This window comes from Chiloscyllium plagiosum, unplaced genomic scaffold (assembly GCF_037043375.1).
Source record: "Chiloscyllium plagiosum isolate Xiang-an unplaced genomic scaffold, Cpla_swu_hap1 HiC_scaffold_33, whole genome shotgun sequence".
NCBI classification, from domain to species: domain Eukaryota; kingdom Metazoa; phylum Chordata; class Chondrichthyes; order Orectolobiformes; family Hemiscylliidae; genus Chiloscyllium; species Chiloscyllium plagiosum.
The window spans coordinates 2,057,215-2,084,525 of NW_028270171.1; the positions used below are offsets into that span (position 1 = coordinate 2,057,215).

General features: G+C 41.9%; 1 protein-coding gene across 10 annotated transcripts in view; it reads left to right on the forward strand.

Moving 5' to 3' along the window:
* LOC122542077 (RNA binding protein fox-1 homolog 2-like) overlaps nucleotides 1-27,311 on the forward strand; it is a 370,347-nt gene that overhangs the window by 95,804 nt on the left and 247,232 nt on the right. For 7 of the 10 annotated variants that reach the window (XR_015752551.1, XM_087978184.1, XM_087978185.1 and 4 more), the window contains exon 2: nucleotides 3,929-3,973. The exons of the other annotated variants lie outside the window; for them this stretch is intronic. Coding sequence is in view for 6 of the 7 variants with exons in the window: in XM_087978184.1 (XP_087834310.1) it covers nucleotides 3,929-3,973 (45 nt within the window). In the remaining variant the exon portion in view is untranslated. The remainder of the gene's footprint in view (nucleotides 1-3,928; nucleotides 3,974-27,311) is intronic. 10 annotated transcript variants of the gene reach the window in all.

The following is a 27,311-nucleotide window of genomic DNA, read 5'->3' on the forward strand; positions in this document are numbered from 1 at the left end:
TGGAAACAGCTGAGGATGTCATTTTCTACATTTATGTTTGTTGTTTTAAAGCACTCCACAGAATACGGTTATTTCCAAACCTAGCTGGCTACTACCACTTATCTTTATCAAATGGTGGAGAGACTGATGGGGCTGAATAGCCAAACTCTGCTCCTATATCTTGTGGTTTATGGTCTCAAACATATCACCCCCCTACAAAGAAAAGTCGGTTTAAACTTCAGGAAACTAATCTCTTGCCGAATTAGTCATTTTATACCCGTGGAAGGCCATTCCTAATGAAACATGCCACATGTCTCATGAGAATGAATCAATTTGTATTTGCAAGCAAATGTACACTAAAGCAAAATACTGTAGGAGAGAACTAAATGGTATGGGATTGATGAATCTAAATCCCATACATGAAAAATCAAGCAGAATTGCCTGTTTATATTTACAAAGAAATTGCTGAAAAAGCTCAGCAGGTCTGGCAGCATCTGTAGAGAGAAAGCAGACTTGACATTTCAGATCCAGCGACCCTTCCTTAAAACAGCTCCTTCCCATAACAGAAGGATCCCCCTGCTTGCTGCCTGTGTGCCAATCTTGGAATCAACATGGCACTTCACCTCTGATATCCTATGCTCTTACTTTCTTAGCTAGACTTCCATGATGGACCTTATTAAAGGTTTTAATGTAGACCACATTGAAAGCATTACCCTCAAAAGATTCCATTATGTGACATGCAAAGAGTGGTGATTATGGATGTTCAATAAGTGCTCACTGAAAAGTTATGGCTGCATTCTTGAAATTCACAACTTTATGTACCAAATCTCCATTTGGCTGGGGAAATACATTTAGAAATTAAACAACTGTGCATGCATGCATTGCACTCTGCCAACATTAGCTTGATCAAGCTCCATCTAGTGTCAGACATTAGTTAGCATAGCAAGCTGCAATGGTCCTGTACCACCAACCTCTACCACCAGATGGAGCCCCTCAGTGCCAATTGAGGCCAAGCAGCAAGGAGAGGGGAATGGCTTCAGTGGCTGTGGGTGTGGACGAAAGTAAGAAAAGGAGCTGGCGGCAAGACCAGGATGAGGGCAGAGGGAGGCCAGGCCATGAATGGCGATACTAAAGGATAGCAAAACCAGAGGGGTTGATAGATGGCATCTAGATGGCAACTACAACGCCATAAGCAAACACCTAGATCTCGATACCATCTATCAACCCCTCAGAAAATGTCTGGATATCAAACCTACAGCTCAGCGAGCAAACCTACACCCTAAATCTCAACCTGAGCTACAAACCTTCACAAACCTTGCATATATCAGAACAGTAGAAATATAAAGTTTTGGGTCATCACACCTCAGCTCCTCTTTGAATTTGAATGCAGCTCTTGCTTTTGTGTAATAAAACTGTGTGATTGGTCTGATTGGAATTGTTGGTTTGTGGCCTTTGTGAGGAAATTTGTTTTGTCAAGGCATTTTGTTCATAATCTGGTTAAGGTATTAGAGTGTATTAGGCTGTTATTAAATCCTGGCTTATTCAATTCCCTTGTGTTTTGATTTGATTTGATCTGAGCAGAACAGGTACAGGTTTGATTTAGCCTTTCTTGACTTTAACCTGATTCATTTGCAGCTTTGTTCTTCATTGACTTTTCCAGTACTCAAAACTGATTAGATGATAGTATTCAGATTACTGTTGTTATAGTTTGGACGGTGCTGGTAAAACATACGTCCTGTGTATGTGGGAATTATTAAAAGGAGTAAAATGCAATTTACATAAGTTCAAAATTCTCTTACTGTTCTTAAAGTTGTGCCCTGCAATAATTAGATTTTAACCTATTTTTCTAACTGATCTGTTCAGGATGTTGTTACACATCTCTGGAGCAGATGGGAGGATGGAGAAAAATATGCTGCAAATGTATTAGTTATTTTTTATTGTTCCTGAAGAAAGTCCCCGTAGTTTAATTTTATCCTGGGTAACAAGTCAGTCAGAGGCAATTAGGGATCTTGGGAAGTTTCATTAAATCTTCACAATTGTGGTGACTGTGGGGAATAGAGGGGCTTGATTTTCAGTGCATTGCCGTAGTGTGTTGTGACAAAATAATTTCTAACATTGTACTTCTTAGAGTGAAACCCACACGAATGAGTGTGATTATATTGGAAGGAAGGGTGCTTGCTCCAACTTCCACTCTTGATTGCTTTTGTGATTCTGTAACCTCTTAGAATATTTCAAACAAAGTTGTATTTGTTATTATTAATGTTTATAGTATAAAAATACCTATTTTTCTGGTCTGAATGAACTTATTTAATTTTTAGAAAGGCACTTATGTTAGTCATGAAAAGGTAGTGAGATATTTAATGCTTCCAGAGATGACCATAACTGTTGGTCTTTTTTTTGTGATCGCTGTGGAAACTGAGCTGAGACCAGTGGGTGGTCTGTGGGACCTTGTGCCTACCTTAAGGAAACTATGTGCAAAGAGGTTTGAGAACCACAAGTTTGCACATTGAACCTACCCTAGGAATGTTTGAGCAATGTAGATTAAACAGAGTAAAGTTCCCTGAATGCTCTTGGGTCAGGAACAGTGAGGGTTGGATGGGCATTGAATCCAAGACTCTCAAAAAATGATAATTGCTGTTTTTCCTCCTAGAGCAGACAGTTTAAAACCTGACTTTGTAATGGGCATGTGACTCCTGTAGAGTTGAAGAAATTTGTCATAATAATTGGTGTTGCAAACATTTCCTTGAAAATGTTGAGCCGTATTGGTATCCAAGGTTACATCTGTGTGTATTGCTTACTGATATGGCAATCTATCTTTTGTTAACTGTGAAGGATGTTGTTGCCTATGGTCACAATTATTGGTCAGCTGATAGGATAACTTGATTCTGGGCAGAGGGAAAGTCCCTACAATTTAATACCTTGTTTTTGCACAATTTTTTTTTGGATAGCTAAGCTCTGTTTGGATGAGGAGCAGGCCAGTCACCAGTACTTGTGGTAGCTGTTTTGGTAGTTTGGCCTTCAGTTGTTGTGTGTGAAGTTGTCATGTGAAACTATACCACTCATGATGTGGTCAATTTGTTTTTAAAAATTGACCAATTACCAGCTAGCCTTAATATTTTAGCCAGATCTCAATAATGCTCATTAGATGTTGGGAAAGGACTTGAGTATAACTATCTGAAATCGAACAGGACGCATTTAGTTATAATTGCTGCTGTTTGATCTTTTTTTGCCGCCTTTGTTCCTCTTCTTGCACTTCTTCCTGTCCACAGTTCCTGCTCCTTCATGGATGGGGGGCAAGAATGTTAAACAAAGCATTTGATCCAAACCTTTTATTTTCTAGAGTATTTGCTGGTGATCAGTGACCCAACAAAAAGGTCTGGTCAGTTTTTAGACTTTCATCAAAGATGGGAAATATATTTGTCAGATTTATTTAGGGGTTCACTTGTGTTGATTTCCCTCTTTTTGCTGGAACGTATATTGCTGATAGCTTGTGTATGTGTGCAGTGATGGTCAACATGTTTAACAGTTAGTGCTTTATTATTGGAAAAATGCTTGCTTTGCCACACTCCACAATTGACTAATACATTAACAGTCTAAATTGATGAATAATAAATGGTTGTACTGGGATTGTTGCTAAGTTTCAGATGACTGTCATTTGCAAATAGCTTTCTCAAATGCAAGAATTAGTGACACAACCCTTGTGAAGTGGAACAGGTGGAGTGTGCATATTCAATTCTTATTGAGTTGCTGTAAAATTATGCTCAGATAATGTTTGGTAATGTGTATAATGCATATTGGTAAACACTTGACAGTGTAATTCCTACAGTTGGAAGTTCACTGGAGTAATCCCAAAGCAGTTTCCTTGGTGGCGGTTTTACAAGTTTCACTTATCAAACTAAGTAATGATGGAGAATTGTGTGTTCTAAGAAGTCTGTTGTTTCTCCTTCAGAGTGAAGTTTTGACCCAGGGATACCTACCTTATATGAAGAGTCAGGTATGCACAAATTAAAGTGAAATTTCATTCATTTCTCAAATCAAAGTTCTTATAAAAATGAACTAGCATCTATTTAACTACTAGCTGAAAAGTTTGTATGTTTGTGTACAAACTAAAGCAATTTCATATTTACAGCTGTACTCTGATAGTTGCCACTTACGTGTTATGATTTGTTAGAGCTAGTTTACTGTCCTTATCCTTTGTGATAATCCTTTTCCTCCATGGAGGTACTACTTACTACATTTCACAGGTGCTAATGCTGTCTATGAGCATAAATTATTTTTAAAACAGTACATTTATCCTGTCCCTTTTACAAACACCTCAATATGCTTTATGTGACAAAGGAAAGGGAAGAATGAAGAAAAAGGATGATGGTAACTGAAGCTATTTCTCTCCACATTGACTGCCTTTACAGCACAGATTGTCAGTGCTCAGATTTGCAAGTGATAATAACTAAATCTCCAGTCCAGCAAAATACGCCACTGACACTGATATAACATTATTAAAAAGAGGCTGCATGTGGAAAGTCTTCATCCACCCTCTAAAGCCATTGGGATTTGTTTGAATTCACTGATCATTTTTCTATCATAACTGGCTCACAGCGTTGGGATTGCTGCTTCAGAGAACAGACTGCAATAAAAATGGATGTAATAAAAAGCTGTTTATTATTATTATTATCTCCATTTGCATGTTTCACACTTGAAGCAGACATAATATCAATGTTCTGCTGCTGGGTTTTTGGGGAAATCAGTCCTTTGGCAGTAAAGCATTTTTCTACAATTTGCACTTCTATGTTGAGTATAGCTTCAGTTGAATACAGGGTTGTGTTTCTTCAGTTTGGTCTCTATTGTAATTTAGCAGATCATTCCAGAACTGCATTGTAACAGCTGTTCTAAAACTTGTGGACCATATTATGCTACAGATTCTGCTTTTGATAGAGAGTGCCTTGAACTACTTTTCATTTGATTCATCCGTCTTTTTTTTTAAAGATGAAAGCTGTTCAAATGCATTCTCCACGTCAACTATTAAAATGTATGAAGAAGTTTAAAGCTCCCATTTTCTTCAAGCACGGCTGGCAAATACTCAGTGACATCTCTTCATTCTTTACAAACTTCTTTTCATACCAATGAAAGGGTCACTGGACTCATTCTCCACAGATGCTGTCAGATCTGCTAAATTTCTTGAGCAATTTCTGTTTTCATTTCAAATAAGAGCTGATGAAGGAGAATGGTGAGAATAAGGAGTTGGAATAAAGTAGGATGTAGTTCATGCCTTTGAGCAGAAAGACCTGAATGATGTTGAGCAAATTGGATCGTAATCCTTTTATTGAGATGTAGGTTTATAGCCAGGCTTGTTCAAATACTTTGCAGAGGAAGCAAAATGAGAGACAGGCAGTCATGAGAGAGGATGGTTGTGTTCAAGCTGACTGTTATCGTCATGATATTCGAAGAGTGAAGGATTATGCCTGGATAAAGGATAGTGAGAAGAATATAAGCTGGTATGGAGGCTGAGAGGAGATTCTGACTAGGTAGCAGTTTAAGCTTGGAGAAGAGAAATTGCAGAGAGTGGTGGGGTCTTGGGCTAAAACTGTAGCTGTAGAATATAAAGTGTGAAAAGGCAGGTGGTACATGTCAAAGATTGTGATCGAAGGGACTGAAACAGAAAGGTACCTGAAGGAGAAATTAAGCCCAAAAGAGGAAGGGGTTGAAACTCGGGTGTCACCCTATTGCCAGGGCAAAGTTCAGAATTTTATGAAGAAAGTTTTTTTTTGTATTTGAAATTCTCTTAAAAGGGTTAATTTCTTGTATTTTTTATGACAGTTGGAAGAGGACTTGACCTAATTTGCAACTTTGTACTCTAATTAAAGTGTCAAGTAATTGCTTTTGGCCACCTTAAACATTTTAGTTTGTCTGCATCATCTGTTTGTGCATTGAGTGTAAGTTAACTGAATGAGTTATTGAAGAGCTAGGCCTAGCTTTTTCCATCCCTTTCATTTCTATGGAATGAATTGAAGCAAGCCATGGTTATCCTTTGGCCACCTTTACCAATGCTGTACACAGTCGCAGTAACCAAAGGCTTCTCACGCGATCTCAAATTTGTATTTCTTCGATGAGAGGTTAGGATATGTGAGGGTAGAATATTGATCTGTTGCCTTCAAAGCTGCCATATTCCAAGTAGGAAATTTGGAGGATAGTCTGACGTCTTAAGGATTTTATGCAACTGAAGATCTGTATCAAAGAACAAAACACAACACAGGAACACAAGCCCTTTGGCGTACCAAGACTGTGCCAACCTATGTCTTTCTAAACTAAAAACCTTATGCCCATAAGCGGTCCATAACCTTCTATTTCCTGCCTATTCGTGTATCTGTTAAGCTGCCTGTTAAACATTGTGTCTGCCTCTACCACTTCCTCTGGCACTGCATTCTAGGCTTTTACCATCCTCTGTTTAAGAAAAAGGAAAACCTGCCTTTTGTATCCTCTTTAAACTTTTCCACTTTTACCTTCAACCTATGTCCCCTGGTAATTGACATTTCTACCCTGGGAAAGAGACTCTGACTATCCACTCTATCCAGGCCCCTCATAATTTTGTAAACTTCTATCAGGTCGCCCCTCATCCTTTAATGTTCAAGTGAAAACAAACCAAGTTTGTCTCATCTCCCTCATAGCTAATACCCTTCAAACAAGGCAACATCCTGGTATAAAGTTTCTGTGCCCTCTCTGAATCATCCACACCCTTTCTTGTAGTGTGGTGACCAAGATTGTATACAATATTTCAAATGTGGCCTAGTAAAGTTCTATATGGTTGCAACATGACTTGCGATTTTTATATTCTGTGCCCTAAGGCAGATATTCCAGATGCCGCCTTAACCACCTTAACCATTTGTGTTGCCACTTTGAGAACTGTGGACCTATATGCCTAGATCTCTGTGTTGATGCTGGTAAGCGTTCTGTCATTTACTATATACATCCCTTCTGCATTAGACTTTGCAGAATGCATCACTGCATATTTGTCTAGATTAAACTCCATTTGCAATTTCTCCACCCACGTCTCCTCCCTATCTATATCCTGCTGTATCCTCTGGCAACTCCCCCCAACCTTTGTGTCTACAAACCTATTAATCAGACCAACTGCATTCTCCTTCAAATCACTTGTATATCTTACAAACAACAGGGGTTTCAGCACTGATCCCTGCAGAACACCACTAATCACAGATCTCCTGTCAGAAAAATTCCCTTCCCCCACTATTCTGTTTTCAATGACTAAGCTAGTTCTGTTTTCACTATCCCTCCAGACCTACCCCTCTCTGAGGATGAAAGATCAGTCCTCAGCAGAGGCCTCACCTTCATTCCCCTACGCTCTCAGATTAACGAGTTCAACACATGGCGTGACATCGAACAATTCTTCCACCGCCTTCGCCTCCGCGCCTACTTCTTCAACCAAGACTCTCGCCCACCCTCATAGCCAACTGCCGCCGCGACATTAACCACCTCAACTTCTCCACCCCTCTCACTCACTCCAACCTCTCACCCTCGGAACGTGCAGCCCTCCACTCCCTCTGTTGCAACCCCAACCTCACTATCAAACCAGCTGACAAGGGAGGCGCGGTAGTAGTTTGGCGCACCGACCTTTACACCGCTGAGGCCAAACGCGGACACCTCCTCCTACTGCCCCCTTGACCATGACCCCACCCCCCACCACTAAACCATCTCCCAGACCATCCATAACCTCATCACCTCGGGGGATCTCCCATCCACCGCCTCCAACCTCATAGTCCCACAACCCCGCACTGCCCATTTCTACATCCTGCCCAAAATCCACAAACCTGACTGCCCCGGCCGACCCATTGTCTCAGCCTGCTCCTGCCCCACCGAACTCATCTCTGCATACCTCGACACGGTCCTGTCCCCCTTAGTCCAAGAACTCCCCACCTACGTTCAGGACACCACCCACGCCCTCCACCTCCTCCATGATTTTCGCTTCCCCGGTCCCCAACGCCTTATCTTCACGATGGACATCCAATCCCTGTACACCTCCATCCCCCATCACGAAGGACTTAAAACCCTCCGCTTCTTCCTTTCCCGCCGTACCAACCAGTACCCTTCTACTGACATGGAAATGTGTTGCTGGAAAAGCGCAGCAGGTCAGGCAGCATCTAGGGAACAGGAGAATCGACGTTTCGGGCATTAGCCCTTCTTCAGGAAACGTCAGGCTAATGCCCGAAACGTCGATTCTCCTGTTCCCTAGATGCTGCCTGACCTGCTGCGCTTTTCCAGCAACACATTTCCATCTCTGATCTCCAGCATCTGCAAACCTCACTTTCTCCCTTCTACTGACACCCTCCTTCGACTGACTGAACTGGTCCTCACCCTGAACAACTTCTCTTTCCAATCCTCCCACTTCCTCCAAACGAAAGGAGTAGCCATGGGCACCCGCATGGGCCCCAGCTATGCCTGCCTCTTCGTAGGATATGTGGAATAGTCCATCTTCCGCAGCTACACTGGCACCAACCCCACCTTTTCCTCCGCTACATCGATGACTGTATCGGCGCTGCCTCGTGCTCCCACGAGGAGGTTGAACAGTTCATCCACTTTACCAACACCTTCCATCCCGACCTCAAATTCACCTGGACCGTCTCAGACTCCTCCCTCCCCTTCCTAGACCTTTCCATTTCTATCTCGGGTGACCAAATCGACACGGACATCCATTATAAACCGATCAACACCCACAGCTACCTAGACTACACCTCCTCCCATCCTGCCCCCTGTAAAAACGCCATCCCATATTCCCAATTCCTTCATCTCCGCCGCATCTGCTCCCAGGAGGACCAGTTCCAAAACCGTACAACCCAGATGGCCTCCTTCTTCAAGGACCACAATTTCCACCCCCGACGTGGTCGACGATGCCCTCCACCGCCTCTCTTCCACTTCCCGCTCCTCCGCCCTTGAGCCCCGCCCCTCCAACCGCCACCAGGACAGAACCCCACTGGTCCTCACCTATCACCCCACCAACCTCCATGTACAACGTATCATCCGCCGTCATTTCCGCCACCTCCAAACGGACCCCACCACCAGTGATATATTTCCCTCCCCTCCCCTATCAGCGTTCTGAAAAGACCACTCCCTTCGTGACTCCCTCGTCAGGTCCACACCCCCCACCAACCCAACCTCCACTCCCGGTACCTTCCCCTGCAACCGCAAGAAATACAAAACTTGCGCCCACACCTCCCCCCTTACTTCCCTCCAAGGCTCCAAGGGACACTTCCATATCCGCCACAAATTCACCTGCACCTCCACACACATCATCTATTGCATCCGTTGCACCCGATGTGGCCTCCTCTATATTGGGGAGACAGGCCGCCTACTTGCGGAACGTTTCAAAGAACACCTCTGGGACACCTGGACCAACCAACCCAACCACCCCATAGCCCAACACTTTAACACCCCCTCCCACTCCACCAAGGACATGCAGGTCCTTGGACTCCTCCATCGCCAGACCATGGCAACACGACGGTTGGAGGAAGAGCGCCTCATCTTCTGCCTGGGAACCCTCCAACCACAAGGGATGAACTCAGATTTCTCCAGTTTCCTCATTTCCCCTCCCCCCACCTTGTCTCAGTCAAATCCCTCGAACTCAGCACCACCTTCCTAACCTGCAATCATCTTCCTGACCTCTCCGCCCCCACCCCACTCCGGCCTATCACCCTCACCTTGACCTCCCTCCACCTATCGGATTTCCAAAGCCCCTCCCCCAAGTCCCTCCTCCCTACCTTTTATCTTAGCCTGCAGGACACATTTTCCTCATTCCTGAAGAAGGGCTTATGCCCGAAACGTCGCTAACAAGTCTAATATTTTTCGGATGTGAGGTGATCCTATCCTTAAAAATATACTCCACTAATTTCCCTAGCACTGATGTTAGGCTCACCGACCTAAAATTTTCCATATTATCCCTGTTGCCCTTAAAGAAATTATGTTGGCTGTTTTCCAGGCCTTTGTATCCGCTGCAGGCACTGAGGAAGTCCCAAAGATTTCATACAAAGCTCCAGCAATTTCCTCACCTGCCTCCCTCTGCATTCTGAGATAGATCCCATCAAGTCCTGGGGACTTGTCTATCTTAATGTTTTTTAAAACGTGCAACACCTTTTTTTGCTAACATGCCCTCAAATATCATCATACTCCATATCAACATACTCTGTGTGAAGTTTGCACGTTCTCCCCTTGTTTGCGTGGGTTTCCTCTGCGTGCTCTGGTTTCCGCCCACAGTCCAAAGATGTGCAGGTTAGGTGAATTGCCCATGCTGAATTGTCCATAGTGTTCGGTGCAGAAGTCAGGGATGAATGTAGTGGAATGGGTCTGGGTGGGTTGCTGTTCGGAGGGTCGGTGTGGACTTGTTGGGCCGAAGGGCCTGTTTCCACACTGTAGGGAATCTAATCTAATCTACCCTCCTGAGATTCACCATCCACCATATCAGTCTCCCTTATGAATACCAATGCAATGCATTTGTTAAGGATCACTTCCTCTGGCCCCAGTGCTTAAGTTTCCCTCCTTTGTCCTTGAGGGGACTTACCCTTTTCCCCTAGCTACCCTCTTGCTCCTTATATAGGTACGTGAACACCTTGGGATTTTCCTGTGTTTGCCAAACACAGTTAGTGGTCCCTTTTAACCCTCCTAATTTCTTGTTTGAGTTCTTTTCTACTTCCTTTGTGTTCTTAGGGGTCTGCTGTCTTCAGTTTCCTTTTTCTTTTTGACTAAGCTCATAATTTCTCGTCATCCGGGGTTCCTGAATCTTGCTATCCCTGTCGTTCTTTTTCACAGGAATGTGCTGGTCCTGAACTCTCAATCGGCCTTTGAAAGATTCCCACCTGCCAAATGTGGATTTACTCTCAAACAGCTGGCCCTGGGTCTACATTCTCAGTTCCTGCCTAACATTGTGGTAATTAGTCTTCCCCCAGTTTCGTACTTTCACCCAAGCATTACTCTTATCCTTATCCATAAGTAACTTAAAGCTTATAGAATTAAGGACACTGTTCCCAAAATGCTCCTCCAGCGAAGCTTCCATCGCCTGGCCAGGTTCATATCCCAAAACCTGGTCTAGTATAGCCCCGTCCCTACTTGGACTATTTACATATTGTTTCAAAAAGCCATCTTGGACACATCTAACAAATTCTACCCCCATCTAAGCCTATGGTACTAAATGAGTCCCAGTTAATATAGAGAGAGTGAAAATCACCCACCACAACAACCCTGTTGTTTTTACATTTTTCCATAATCTATTCACATATCTATTCCTCTATCACCCACTGACTGTTGGGAGGCCTGTAGTAGAATCCAACAAAGCGATTGCACCCTTCTTATTCCTGAGCACAACCCATATGTCTTCACGAAATGAACTCAGCAAGGTTTCCTCCCTCAGTACAGCCGTGGTATCAGGAAAGCAAACCTCCTTTTTCACCTGAAACGTCTAAATCCTGGAACACTAAGCTGCCAGTCTTGGCCCTGTCTCAACCAAATTCTTAGACTTTACGATTTGCAGTTCAGAGAAGGGAGAAAAATTGAACTAAAATGCAGTAATCTAAGACTAATTGATTACAAAATTAAGGCTGTAAGTGTTGAATGGTTTGGTTTCAGGAAAATGTAATTGTGAATATGAAATGTTGAGCATCCTCGGCTCAGGGAAAGGTACGGGCATTGAAATACAAACTTTCTTCAAAATGTAATTTAATGTACTCAGTTTTGTAGCTATGTCCTTTCTTTGTGATGAACAGTAGGCAGGGATGATTGATGTATCTCAGCCACAAGATGGTTGCTGCTGTTGGAAAAGCTCTGCTCAACTGAAAATATCACTGGCATTTTGCTACTGGCATAGCCCACTTCACTGTTGAATTAGTAACCACCAAGGATTTGCACTTATAAACAATGAGAAACAATGTACACAGAAGAATTTTACTGCAGAGAATAGCTAATAAATAAGAATGTGTTCAAAACTGGAACACACTTTGAGGGCTTTAGGTTGTGTGGCTGCTTACATAGCCACTTCTATGTAGTAGCGTCTGACCAAACTGATGATGATGCCAAACTAAAGGAATAAATTCCAACTTCAAATACATAGTGATATTTTATTATTCCTCAAAATATCCTTGTATATCGCTTTTATCAATAATTCTATTTCACTCTGAGCCTTAGGCTCAGCATTGACAGCATTTTCTATCTCTGTAGCATTACTGTCCCCACTCCTGTTTCAGCTCATTTGCTGCTGAGATCCTCATCTGTGCTGTTGTTAGTTCTGGAGAATCTTCCTCCTTGTATCCCCTATAAATTTTGAGGTTATCTGAAATTATGCTCCTTGTATGCTAACTTGTACCAAATCCTATTTACTCTTCATGTTGAGCTTGCTGACTTGTATTGGCTTCCTTTTCAGGAGCATGTTGATTTTTATACTTCATGTGGTGGTACATGTGTGGAATGAGCTGCCAGAGGAAGTGGTGGAGGCTGGTACAATTGCAACATTTAAGAGGCATTTGGATGGGTATATGAATAGGAAGGGTTTGGAGGGATATGGGCCGGGTGTTGGCAGGTGGGACTAGATTGGGTTGGGATATGTGGTTGTCACGGACAGGTTGGACCGAAGGGTCTGTTTCCATGCTGTACATCTCTATGACTCTATGTCCCTGTTTTCAAATTCTTTCAATCTTTGCCCTTTCTTGCTTCAACTGTCCTTCCAGATATGCAGCCCTGAGATTTCACTGTCCTCCAATTCTGCCTCTTACCCTCAACTTTAATCCATACCCCATTGACAGATGTAGATCCAAGTGCCCAGATATTAGGCTCTGTCATTCTGTCCAGCTACATCAAAGACATCTCGGAAATGACTGCCAGACTACTCAGACCCCTTGGCATCATGGAAGCCCACAAACCCACCAACACACTAAAACAGCAGCTACTGAACTTGAAAGACCCTATACAGACAGTGAGCAAAACTAATGTCATTTACAAAATACCGTGCAAAGATTATAACAAACACTACATTGGACAAACAGGCAGAAAACTAGCCACCAGGATACATGAACACCAACTATCCACAAAAAGACATGACCCTCTCTCACTAGTACCCTCACATACGGATGAGGAAGGACACCATTTCGACTGGGACAACACATCCATCCTAGGACAAGCCAAACAAAGACACACACGAGAATGCATAGAAGCATGGCATTCCAACCGGAACTCTATCAAGAAACACATTGAGTTAGACCCCATCTACCACCCCCTGAAAAAAGGAACAGGAAGTGACTTCTCCACAGGAATTAACAGCACCACAGGAAATGACATCACCAACAGAAAGAAACCCAAACATATAAATAGAAAGCAGGAATTTTCAGAGTTAAAAATCACACAACACCAGGTTAAACTCCAACAGATTTAAATGGAAGCACACTAGCTTTTGGAGCGACGCTCCTTCATCAGACTATCACCTGATGAAGGAGCGTCGCTCCGAAAGCTAGTATGCTTCCAATTAAACCTGTTGGACTATAACCTGGTGTTGTGTGATTTTTAACTTTGTACACCCCAGTCCAACACCGGCATCTCCAATTCAGGAATTTTCAGCATTGCTTCACCTGAGGCCCACTGAAGATGCTACCTAGTAGGGTAACAAAATGTTTGGAAATGAACCTTCCAGCTCCCCGAGCAAATCTACATCCACAATTCTGTCCAGCTGTTTCTCTCTCCTCCTTCAAACTCATTGTTTACATTTATCTCCTTCATCAAGCTTTTGGTCACATCTTGTGTGGCTCAGAGTCAAATTTTGCCAATTCATGCTTCTTTGAGATGCTTTCCTTCAAGGTTCTATATAACTACAAGGTTGTATTTAGATTACAGATAAATCTCAACATTAATTGTATAAAGATTTATTTTCACAAATATTTCTGCTGTTGCGAATATAGAGTTGTAACTTCATACAGCACAGAAACAAACTGTTTGGTCTGACTCGTCCACACCAGACATCCCAATTTGACCTAGTCCTATTTGCCAGCACTTGGCCCATATCCCTCCAAACCCTTCCAATTCATATATCCATCCAGATGCCTTTTAAATGCTGTAATTGTACCAGCCTCCACCACTTCCTCTGGCAGCTTGTTCCATACAAGTTCTACCCTTGGCATGAAAAATTTACCACTCAGGTTCTTTTAAATCTTTCATCTCTCACCTTATGCCCCTATACCCTATAGTTTTGGACTCCCCACTCTAGGATAAAGATCTTGTCTACTTATCCTATCCATGCCTCTCATGATTTTATAAACCTTTATAAGGTCACCCCTCAGCCTCCGAAGCTCCAGCCCCAGCCTATTCAGCCTCTCCCTATAGCTCAAACCCTCTGGTCATGACAACATCCTTGTAAATCTTTTCTCATCCTCTCAAGTTTAACAGTGTCCTTCCCTTAGGAGAAAGTGGGGACTGCAGATGCTGGAGAGTTAGTTGAAAAGTGTGACGCTGGAAAAGCACAGCAGGTCAGGCAGCATCTGAGGAACAGGCGATTCGACATTTCGGGCATAAGCATAAACCCGAGACTTCGATTCTCCTGCTCCTCAGAATGCTGTCTGACCTGCTGTGCTTTTCCAGCGCCACACTTTTCAACTCCAGCATCATTCCTGTAGAAGGACGACCAGAATTCTATGCAGTATTCAGTCAAATCCATGTTCAGATAAATTTTAAATGTTTTACTTTTGTAAAATTGATGTGAGTCACGATTTGTACTAGGAAATAGAACATAGAAAAATACAGCACAGAACAGGCCCTTTGGCCCTCAATGTTGTGCCTACCTGTGAACTAATCTAAGTTCATCTCCCTACACTATCGCATCATCATCCATGTGCTTAACCAAGGATTGTTTAAATCCCCCTAATGTGGCTGAGTTAACTACATTGGCAGGCAGGGCATTCCATGCCCTTACTACTATGAGTAAAGAACCTGTCTCTGACATCTGTCTTGAATCAATCACCCCTCAATTTGTAGTTATGCCCCCTCGTACAAGCTGATGTCATCATTCTAGGAAAAAGACTCTCAATGTCTACCCTATCTAATCCTCTGATCACCTTGGAAATATCATTGATAGTTGGAAAAGCATCAAGGGCCGAAGGGCCTGTTCTGCGCTGTATTGTTCTAGTTGTGGTTCTTGGAGGTGATATTCTCAGGCCCAGGATGTTGTTCCTCAAACTTGTGCTCCAGGATCAATCGCCTTCAACTGCTTTCTCAACAACCTGCCCTCCATCAGTTCAGAAGTGAGTCTCCAGAGTAATGTTTTCTCTGGCTTTTTAAAGAATGTGTCTGAAGCCTAAGTTTACAAAACCACTGTAATGTCGAGAATTTTGTTAATTCTTCATGAAGTGATCATCACATACTTTCATCCCAAGTGTTTCTGGCATGTTGTGAGCGTTTTAGTGCACTGACTCTCTATTGAGAATTCTTGAGATGGCCCAAATTAATTTCAAAGTGCATTCTGCCACTTGGCAGGCATGAAATATTTTAAATTTAATTGAACGTTTACTGTATAGTCATATAATTCTCAAGATTCACACACATTTGTTAACTTTTAATGGACAAGGTTGTGTTTGAAATAATTTAATCCTATGTTCTTAACCCACCTTTGTATTGCGCTTTGGAAAATGTGCAGGTTCTGTCTTCGAACTTGGATGAAAATCCTACAGGAAATTGCTGATTGAAGAACAAGAGGGTATTTTATTTCACGAGTTGAATTGCTTCCTTGTGCACATTTGGTATTCAGTTTGTACCGCAACAGGAGTGTGTTGTTGATTTGGAACTTTGAATGTGGATTAGTTCACAGAACTGATCATTACACCTTGTTCAGTCTGCTGCTGAAGCTGTTGAGACTTTCTAGGTGTATTCTTCCTGTTGCTTTTCTGAAAGTGTTGACACATAATCACTGGTCACCCTTATTCACATCAGAGTCTTAGAATGAGAGATGACGAACTGTTTAACCACAGGGAGCAGGTGGAATGCATTCTAATTTGATTTTAATCTTGTTCCGACATAATCACTTGCTATGAGATGAGGCATGTGAGCCATTTTCCACTGTACCGTCCCACCTCATTACCTCCAGAGTTCTGAGACAAATTATGGTGCTCAGTCCCCTCATTCTGAACAAACAGATTATTTGATGTGTATGGAATGGATCGCTGAACTCCAGGGGAGAAAAAAGGGTTGTGAAGTTCCTGTTCAAAATATTTTTATGAGAGAAGTTACATTTTTTAAACACTTGTATTTTTCTCCGTCTCAAGACTTCCTGTCATTCAACTCCTGCTCACATCCCTTACCCATCTTTTACCATACAATGTATAGAAATCCCTACAATTAATTATTTGTGCTTGAAGGATGCCAGATATTCCGTTTTTATGCCTTTGTCATTGCTATTTGTCTAAATGATTAATGTCAGTGTCTGTAACAGTGGTGACCGATAATACATTTTCCAATATTTGGATCCCTCTTGCAGATGATAAGTTCTTTTTTGTACTGATGGAATGCTCCTCACTGTTAAAACTTTCATAGGCAGATGGTGAGATTGGCATCTGGTTTCCAATCTTCTTTCTTAATACTAAATTTATTTACAGAATGTAACATTACAAATGTCAGTCTCCTCCCTAAACAATGTTGTCCCAGAAGTGTCTTTATGTGTCTTCAAGGTACTTAATAGCCTCCACCTATGTTTCCTTCACTTTAATACAATTAGCAGACTTTAGTACAGATCTGTAGTTTTAATGTAGGATTTATGGAAATATTTCTGTATTTCATTATTGAATTCCTCTGTGTTTTCCAATGGTTTAAAATATATGGATTTAGATTCTCCAGAATGGAGCATTAACAAAGAATAAAGTGTTATCTTTAGTGAGCAGGTGTGTTTCGGTGTTGGGTTGCAAGCTCAGCAGTCACAATGTTCATTATATTTTTAAAGCAAAAGTTATCTTATTTGGAAGAGTAAAATTGGGTATTAATAAGAATTCAAACATTATAATTTCACTTTGAAACTATCCAGCGTCATTCTTGTCACACATTTTTAAATGAATGCCTGTCGCAGTGCAGGCTCAGTTGTTCAGTTCTGCATCTCATTACTGTTATCCAACCTCTTGCCACTTGATACCAGTACCAGCCATTGTTTTAGAGCAATGTAACAGCTATTTTCCTGCATTGCGGTTATGTCAGTTTGTACTCAAGGCATGAAGTCAATGGCAGGTTTTAATTTAGTTCAGATTTGTCACTAAATGTTGGGGCAAGATCCACACCAAATTTACATAGCTACAGTTAGTTCACAGAATAGCTAAGTGCTCCTTTCCAAATTTGTATAAATGAGAAATGTGAAGTGTTAGTAGTTATGTGAATGTACAAATTAGGGGTCGGCTGATCTGCTTGTGGCCATAACTCCATATCCCAACCTCTTCCAAAAAACCTTCACTTGCAAAATATTCACTGGCTTTGCCTCACCATTTCCAAGCACAGATTTCCAAAGACTGATCCCCTCAAGGGAAAAATATTCTTCTCATGTGTCTTAAATTGACAACCTCTTATTTTTAATTTGTATTCTCAAGTTAGAGACTCTTCCACAAGGCAGAGCATCTTTCCAGTATCCATCCTGTCCTGGCCTCAAAGGATTTTGTATCTTTCAGTCAGACCAGCTCTCATTCTTCTACATTTTAGTGGATGCAGGTCAAGCCTGTCCAACCTATCTTCAGGGAATACTCTCTTTCCAGGAATCAGTCAACCTTCCCAATTGCTCCTAACACATTTATATCCTTTCTTAAGGAAACCAAAACTGTATACAGTACTTCAGATGTGGACCCACAAACACCCTTACAACTGCAACAAAATGTCATTACTTGTTCCATTTACTTTGTAATTAGCAATATTTCATTTGCATTCCTAATCACTTGCTATACCTGTATACTAACATCTTGGGACTCATGTACCCTCAGATTCTTCTGAACTCTGCAATCTCTCTCCATTTTGATTTGATTTGATTTATTATTGTCACATGGACTGAAATACAGTGAAGAGTATTGATTTGTGTGCTACCCAGACAAATCATAACTTACTTGAGTACATCAGAATGTACAATACAATGTTACAGCTGCAGAGAAGGTGCAGAGAAAGATCATCTCTAATATGAGAGGTCTGTTCATTAGCCTGAATATAGCAGGGAAGAAGTTGTTCTTGAATCTGTTAGTACGTGTTTTTGCATATCTTTTGTGTTTGCTGCCCAATGAAAGAGAGTATAACTGGGGTTGGAATGGTCTTTGATGTTGGCTGAGGCAGCGGGAAGTGTAGACTGGAGTCAATAGTTGGAATGTTGGTTTTCATGTGCTCACAATGCTGTGTAATATCGTGTTGTCTTGGGCAGAGCAGTTGCCATACTAAACTGTGATGAAACCAGATAGGGTGCTTTCTGTGGTTCAACTATAAAAATTGGTAAGAGTCATTGTGGACATGCCAACTTTCCTTAGCCTTCTGAGGAAGTAGAGGCATTGGTTTGCTTTCTTGACTAATAAAAATCACACAACACCAGGTTATAGTCCAACAGGTTTAATTGGAAGCACTAGCTTTCAAAGCGCCGCTCCTTCATCAAGAGGTCGACTTAGCAGGTCTGGCAGCATCCAGATCCAACCCTCCAACTCGACATCGCCCTCTTGACCTGACCTACCTATCGTCTTCCTTCCCACCCACCTGCTCCACCCTTCTCACTGACCTGTCATAATTAACCCTTATCTGCATCCACCTATTGCCATCCCACCTCCCCAGTCCTGATGAAGGGTCCTGCCTGAAACACTGACTTTCCTCCTCAAGTGCTGCTTGACCTGCTGTGCTTTTTCCAGCTTTACACGTTATTGACTCTGAATCCTCCAGCATCTGCAGTTCTCACTATCTCCTAATGTTTCTGAGTTAACTGTGTGACTCCTTCAGAGTTCTGAAACCATGAGTGTTGTGTTGGCTGCATCTGGCTAGCCAGGTGCTAAATATTCAGTCGTTTCCTGGACTTCAACTTTTTCCATGTAGGAGAGAGGATGAGGTGAGCTTCTCATTGCAGACAATCCAGCCTCTGCCATGATTTTTCCTTGGTTTTGATCAAGCTTATTCAATTCAGTCTGTAATCATTGGTGAGCCCTTGGTGTTGGTAGACGGTTTGACATTGGTCAGAAGGAATGTTTCGAGTTGCTATGATTTGGAAATGGTCAGAACCTGTGTGGCAGCTGTATTGCCTGGCATTTAGTTCCAGTTTGGATGATATAAAAGTCATGCTGTTGCTGGCATCACTATTGTGATTGTAAACAATTATTATTTAGCACTTGCAAAACTTTTAGCTGTCTACTACTCATCGCTTTGCAGTAAACTGTAGTTGTAACCTGTGCCGGGTATTAAAGATTTGTAATCTGGTAGACTCAGTTGTGAGTGCCTAAACTGTAGACTGCAGGCCATGTGTTAAGGTCAATTGATACAATCCTGTAGTCTGCGACTGAAACAGAATAACAAATTCAAATCATAGTGTCAAACTCGAGCAGTTTTGTAATCTTCCTTCAAAGAAGGACTTGAAACTATCTATTTTCAAGTTTTCAACTTCAAAGGACTTTGGACTCAATAGCATTTGCATTGTTGGGACCATCACTTTTTGTATTATTTTTCTCAGTTTTGATTTGGAACTGAAAGCTGAAGCTGAGAATTCAACTTTGCACAGCTTGATTTTTCTTAAAATAGTGAACAAAGGAGCTGATACTTGCATATATGAAGTTGCCGGGAAATACAATTATAGTTAATTATCGTTCTAAGAAATACTGTAGATGTTTCGGGACCAGGTGGTGTTATTGGTCACTCAAGAGGAAACCAGTGCTGACCAGCCAATGACAGCAAATGTGAGAAAAGAGAAACTAGAGCCATAGAGATATACAGCACAGAAACAGACCCATCGGTCCAACCCATCCATGCCGACCAGCTATCCCAACCCAATCTAGTCCCACCCGGCCCATATCCCTCCAAATCCTTCCTATTCATATACCTTTCCATATGCCTTTAAATTGTTGTAATTATACCATCCTCCACCACTTCCTCTGGCAGCTCATTCCATACACGTACCACCCTCTGCATGAAAAAGTTGCCCCTTAGATCCTTTTTATATCTTTCCCCTCTCACCCTAAACCTATGCCCTCTAGTTCTGGACTCCCCCCACCCCAGGGAAGAGACTTTGTCTATTTATCTTATCCATGCCCCTCATGATTTTATAAACCTCTATAAGGTCATCTCTCAGCCTCTGACGCTCCAGGGAAAACAGCCCTACCTAGTCAACCTTTTCCTATGGCTCAAATGCTCCAATCCGGGCAACATCCTTTTAAATCTTTTCTGAACACTTTCAAGTTTCACAACATCTTTCTAATAGGAAGGAGACTAGAATTGCACGCCAATATTCCAACAGTGGCCTAACCAATGTCCTGTACAGCCGCAACATGACCTCCCAACTCCTGTACTCAATACTCTGACCAATAAAAGACAACATACAAAACGTCGCCTTCACCTATCTACCTGCGACTCTACTTTCAAGGAGTTATGAACCTGCACTCGAAGGTCTCTTTGTTCAGCAACACTCCCTCGGACCTTACCATTAAGTGTATAAGTCCTACTAAGATTTGCTTTCCCAAAATGCAGCACCTCTCATTTATCTAAATTAAACTCCATCTGCCACTTCTCAGCCCATTGGCTCATCTGATCAAGATCCCGTTGTAATCTGAGGTAACCCCCTTCGCTGTCCACACCTCCAATTTTGGTGTCACCTGTAAACTTACTAACTATACCTCTTACACTCACATCCAAATCATTTATATAAATGATGAAAAGTAGTGGACCCAGCACCGATCCTTGTGGCACTCCACTGGTCACAGGCCTCCAGTCTGAAAACAGCCCTCCACCACCACCCTCTGTCTTCTACCTTTGAGCCAGTTCTATATTCAATTGGCTAGTTCTCCCTGTATTCCATGAGATCTAACCTTGCTAACCAGTCTCCCATGGTGAACCTTGTCAAATGCCTTACTGAAGTCCATATAGATCACATCAACCACTCTGTCCTCATCAATCCTCTTTGTTACTTCTTCAAAAAACTCAATCAAGTTTGTGAGACATGATTTCCCACACACACACCGCCATGTTGACTATCCCTAATCTGTCCTTACCTTTCCAAATAGGTGTAAATCCTGTCCCTCAGGATTCCCTCCAACAACTTGCCCACCACCGACGTCAGGCTCACTGGTCTATAGCCTCCTGGCTTGTCTTTACCGCCCTTCTTAAACAGTGGCACCACGTTAGCCAACCTCCAATCTTCCAACTCCTCACCTGTGACTATCGATGATACAAATATCTCAGCAAGAGGCCAAGCAACCACTTCTCTAGCTTCCCACAGAGTTCTCGGGTACACCTGATAGGTCCTGGGGATTTATCCACTTTTGTGTGTTTCAAGACATCCAGCAGTTCCTCTTCTGTAATCTGGACATTTATCAAGATGTCATCATCTATTTCCCTACAGTCTATATCTTCCTTGTTCTCTTCCACCGTAAACACTGATGCAAAATACTCGTTTAGTCTCTTCCCCCATTTTCTGTAGTTCCACACAAAGACCGCCTTGCTGATCTTTGAGGGGCCCTGTTCTCTCCCTAGTTACCCTTTTGTCCTTAATAATATTTGTAAAAACCCTTTGGATTCTCCTGAATTTTATTTGCCCAAGCTATCTCATGTCCCCTTTTTGCCCTCCTGATTTCCCTCTTAAGTATACTCCTACTTTCTTTATACTCTTCTAAGGATTCACTCGATCCATCCTGTCTGTACCTGACATATGCTTCCTTCTTTTTCTAACAACCCTCAATTTCTTTAGTCATCCAGCATTCCCTATACCTACCAGCCTTTCCTTTCAGGAGAAAGTGAGGACTGCAGATGCTGGAGATCAGAGCTTAAAAATGTGTTGCTGGAAAAGTGCAGCAGGTCAGGCAGCATCAAAGGAGCAGGAGAATTGACGTTTCGGGCATAAGCCTGAAGAAGGCCTTTCCTTTCACCCTCATAGGGATATACTTTCTCTCGACTCTCGTTATCTCATTTCTGAAGGCTTCCCATTTTCGAGCCATCCCTTTACCTCCGAACATCTGCCGTCAATCAGCTTTTGAAAGTTCTTGCCCAATACCAAAAATTAGCCTTCCTCCAATTTAGAACTTCAACTTTTAGATCTGGTCTATCCTTTTCCATCACTATTTTAAATCTAATAGAGCCGCAAAGTGCTCTCCCACTGACACCTCAGTCACCTTCCCTGCCTTATTTCCTAAGAGTCAAGGTTTGCACCTTCTCTAGTAGGTACATTTGGGCAGAAGGCTGTGTGCTCAGAAGGGGTGGATGCTGTGTTTAAGTTGATTTACTCCCTTTTGTTGTTTATTCAGTTAAAAAGTGTTGAGAGAAAAGAATCCCAGTTTATCAGCAATATGAGTGTTCCTCGGAGTTTGCTGATAGCTCTTGGCATTGACGGTTAGTTTGGAAATCAGGCAAGATACAGTCCCATGTGCCTTTAATACAACACAGTGTTTGAGGAATTTTTGAGGTGTGGTACACTTTGTTGCCAATTATTTCATTTTTACTTTATCCCTTAACTGTGTCTGTCTGTGAGAGTGAACATTGTGATCAAAGATTGAGGTTAAATTGCAGACAGATGATCTTGTTTAGTTTGCTATACTAAAGTTACACTATTTATAATTGTTAATTTCTATTTAAGTTATAAACTTGGAGTCTGATAATCTGTTATTATTTAAGTCTGGTTAGAAAAAAATTGGCAATTATGTCATTGAATGCTTTACTTTCACAATGTTGTGAATCAAGTGTTGGTGAGTCTGATTTGGCTTTGCTTTCTATTCTAGTGCAGTAACACTATTTATTTTACCAGTTATTTTGGGTGGGGGGGGGGGGAAGTAAAGTATGTAATCAGAATTTTTTCAATAGTTTTTTTTAAGGCATATTATTTTTTAAATGATTTGAATTTGGTAGGAATGCAGGAAAGGAGTATTTTCATATGTTTTCTTCAGCATTTATGATATGTGGCCAGCAAAATCAAAACCATTTGGATACTCTTACTTGAGCATGAGAACAGGTTGGAAAAAAACAAAGATGAGTTTTGTAGTGTACCTACATAGAAGCAACATCATCCCTTTTGAACTATTCTACTGGACAGCAGAAAATACGTTTGTTTTACGTGGAGTTTCTGTTTGTCAATGTAACCTGCCTTCAGCATTAGCATTGTATTGTAGGAAATGGCTATTTTTTGTGTTCCATTTGTACAAGGTTGTGAACAATTTGAGCTATAGATTCTGACTTGCTGCCCTCTGCTGTTAGTTTAATGTAATGGCAGTGAGCTTTAGATTGGAATTCTTTTTATCAGCATGCAGTCTTTTTGGGTTAAACAAATGATATAGAACAAAATGTGGGAGTGAATGGCAAGTTTGCAAATGACATGAAGATTGGCTGGATGGCTGACAGTTCAGGAGGATATAAACGCATTGGTCAGATGGATAAATCAGTGGCAGCTGGAATTTAACCCTGATAACTGTGAGGTGATATACTTTGGAAAAAGAAACAAGAACAGGCAGTGCTCAGTGAATGGCAGGGGATTTGGAAGCTCAGAAGATCAGAGGAATCTTGGGGTGTTAGTCCACTGATCCCTGAAAGTAGCCGGACACGTTAATAGCGTAGACAAGGCACATGGAACACTTGCCTTTGAGTCATGTCATGGATGATAAGAGCAGGGAGCTTATGTTGTATATAGCAAATAGTACAAATGCTACAATAGTCTCTCTTTAGAATTCATTCCATGTGTATAAGCCGACCATCCTTTGTGTAGGCTGTAGCCAGTTCTCTTTGTTGATTCTGCTTTTGAATTGATTGCAGATTTTGGGGCATGAGCATAGTACAAAGTAAAGTTTCTTTTGCTCTCATCCTCTCAGTGAGAGAGATAGAGCACCTGATTGAGGATAGTCAAACTCCCAACGTTGGATATTTTTAGAAATATGAATGAAATGTGTAGTTGGTGTATGGCATTTATATTTCCTTCCTGGTAGCTACATGTTACTTCTGTATGACAGGGAAGGAGTAAGTTGTTTGTGGAATTGCACCTCATCTGTCTTTTGGCAGAAAATATACCTCGTATGTCAGCATGGGTAAAAGGGTGGGGTGGAAAATGAATCCTGATGCATCCAGCTTTTAAACAGTGACATTGCGAGAAGAGTGATGTGTAGTTTCACTTTGTGCAAGCCTTAATACTGGTCAGCCTGATGCATCTTGTGGAGAGAGTGAAATGCCTTGGAGATCACTTCAGTTTACCCTTAATGCAACTTCCTATCTGGGTAGCATCCCTTGCATAAACCAACTTTGCAGTTTATAGCAGTGATGAGCATTAAACAGGAGGTGGAGGACTCGAAAAAGATGGAGGTCAGGGTAAGAGTCAATGGTAAATGTTTCAAAATAGGAAAAAGACAGAAAAGCACAGTTTTGGGAAATGGATGCCACACACATGAAGAGCAGAGGGAGGAATGAAGAAACAGAAATTCCCCATCAGAGGCTAAATGGAAAGGGCTGGGAGGTGTGCTGAATGAAATATTCACAACATGGTTGGCCAGAGCCTTGGTACGTTTTTAAAATGAGGATTGGATGGTGATTTGATTTGCTACTTAGAGAGTGCCATTTGAATTGAGCAGTGATATGGCATTTTCAAAAAGAAACTGGGAATGCAGAGCTCTGCTTCAGCTGAAGTTTATGATCAGCAGGGGAAAAGGCATTGAATTACAGCCCCAAATTACTGTAGTCTTGCGCATTACAGAGAGACAACCAGTGATGGTTTAACCTGAAGGTAACCACACCTTCAGTGAGGGGAGAGAGTGAGGAGGAGAGTCCTTCAAATACACTAAAGCTGCACAGATCTTGGTGGTTGAGATATTATGAGCTGATTGGATCGGCATTCGATCAGGGTATAATGGAACAGCTGATTGTGTAGCAAAGAGGGTTTATTTAAAAGATTGAAGGATGAGGGTCATTTTTTTTCATCTTTTTAACATGGGGTAAAGGTTGAGCGTTTTGAAGCTGGGTTGAATTTATAGTGTCACAAAAACAGAAATTGCTGGAGAAACCAGTTCTGCCGAAGTGTTAGTTCTGAAACATTAACGCTGCTTTCTCTCCACAGATGCTGCCAGACCTGCTTTGTTTCTCCAGCATTTTGTTTTTGTTTTAGATTTCTATCATCTGCAGTTCTTTGTTTTATTTAATTATAGTGTCACTGCATTCAAACTTGGTGTATGTTTGTACCTGACTGAGGACTGTGTGCAATTCTGGTTGCCCTGTTATTGGAAGCATATTATTAAATTGGAGAGGGTTCAGAAAAGATTTACCATGGCGTTGCTGGGAATGGAGGGTTTGAGTTATACATATAGGATGGATAGATAGGCATTTTTTTTACTGGAATATAGAAGGTTGAAGAGTGACCTTATGGAGGTATATAAAATCATGAGGGGCATAGATAAGGTGAATAGCAAGGGTGGGAGAGTTCAAAACTAGGGATCATATTTTTAAGGTGGGAGGAGAAAGATTAAAAAGGACGAGGGGCAACTTTTTTTTTTAAACAGAGTGGTTTGTGTGTGGAATGAACTGCCAGAGGATGTGGTGGATGCAGGTGCAGTTACAACATTTAAAAGACATTTGGATAAGTACGTGAATAGGAAAAGTTTGGAGGGAAATGGGCCAAGTGCAGGAAAGTGGGACTAGTTTAGTTTGGATGGACGAGTTGGACTGAAGGATCTGTTTCCATGTTGGATCCTACATATATACACAAATAGCTATTATTTGTTTAATTAGATTATCCCTTGGTTTAATGAGTGTCAGTATTGTTTAAAACCAACCAGATCCAGAAGGTCTTAGTACCAACATTTAGTCTAAGTTGGTTCATTTCAGAGATAATGACTAGAGGATGAGGAGAAGAAATAAGCAGTTGCAATGTAATGCTGAAAACTGAATGAAGTCTTGGAGTTGTGTTAAGCATGAATCTGTATCTTTAGAGGTTTAGTAGGGATTTGAAAAGGTAGCAATGCAGTGGGTAAATAGAGAGTACATATAATTCTTAAATCCACACATCTGTTAGATTATCTAGCTTAATTTACAGTATTAGCAATTTATTTTCTTCGTGGCTGAATCCATCAAGCATTTATCATTTGGAGGATAGACAACATTGTGTGAAATCCATGAGTAATGGATCCAATTAAGAGGTTCACATAAATACTTTATCGATCCTTTAGCAACCAGCCAATTTTGTTTGGTAGCAATCACAAACAAAATAAAATCTCATTCAGTTATCCCTGCTTCTCTCGTTCCTCCCTGTTAGATGGTTGTTGCAGATCTTTTATCTGGGATGTAAAGGGGAAGGGAATGTCGACAGGTTAAGACCATAAGACATAGGAGCGGAAGTAAGGCCATTCGGCCCATCGAGTCCACTCCGCCATTCAATCATGGCTGATGGGCATTTCAACTCCACTTACTCGTTTACATAGAACAGAAGAATACAGCGCAGTACAGGCCCTTTGGCCCTCGATGTTGCGCTGATCCAAGCCCACCTAACCTACACTAGCCCACTATCCTCCATATGCCTATCAAATGCCCGCTTAAATGCCCATAATGTGGGAGAGTCCACCACTGCTACTGGCAGGGCATTCCATGAACTCACGACTCGCTGAGTAAAGAACCTACCCCTAACATCTGTCCTATACCTACCCCCCCCTTAATTTAAAGCTATGCCCCCTTGTAATAGCTGACTCCATACGTGGAAAAAGATTCTCACTGTCGACCCTATCTAAACCCCTAATCATCTTGTACACCTCTATCAAGTCACCCCTAAACCTTCTTTTCTCCAATGAAAACAACCCCAAGTGCCTCAGCCTTTCCTCATACGATCTTTCTACCATACCAGGCAACATCCTGGTAAACCTCCTCTGCACCCGTTCCAGTGCCTCCACATCCTTCCTATAGTATGGCGACCAAAACTGCACACAATACTCCAGATGCGGCCGCACCAGAGTCTTATACAACTGCAACATGACCTCAGTACTCCGGAACTCAATTCCTCTACCAATAAAAGCCAGTACGCCATATGCCTTCTTCACCGCACTATTTACCTGGGTGGCAACTTTCAAAGATCTGTGTACATGGACACCAAGATCCCTCTGCTCATCCACACTACCAAGTATCCGACCATTAGCCCAGTACCCCATCTTTTTGTTACTCTT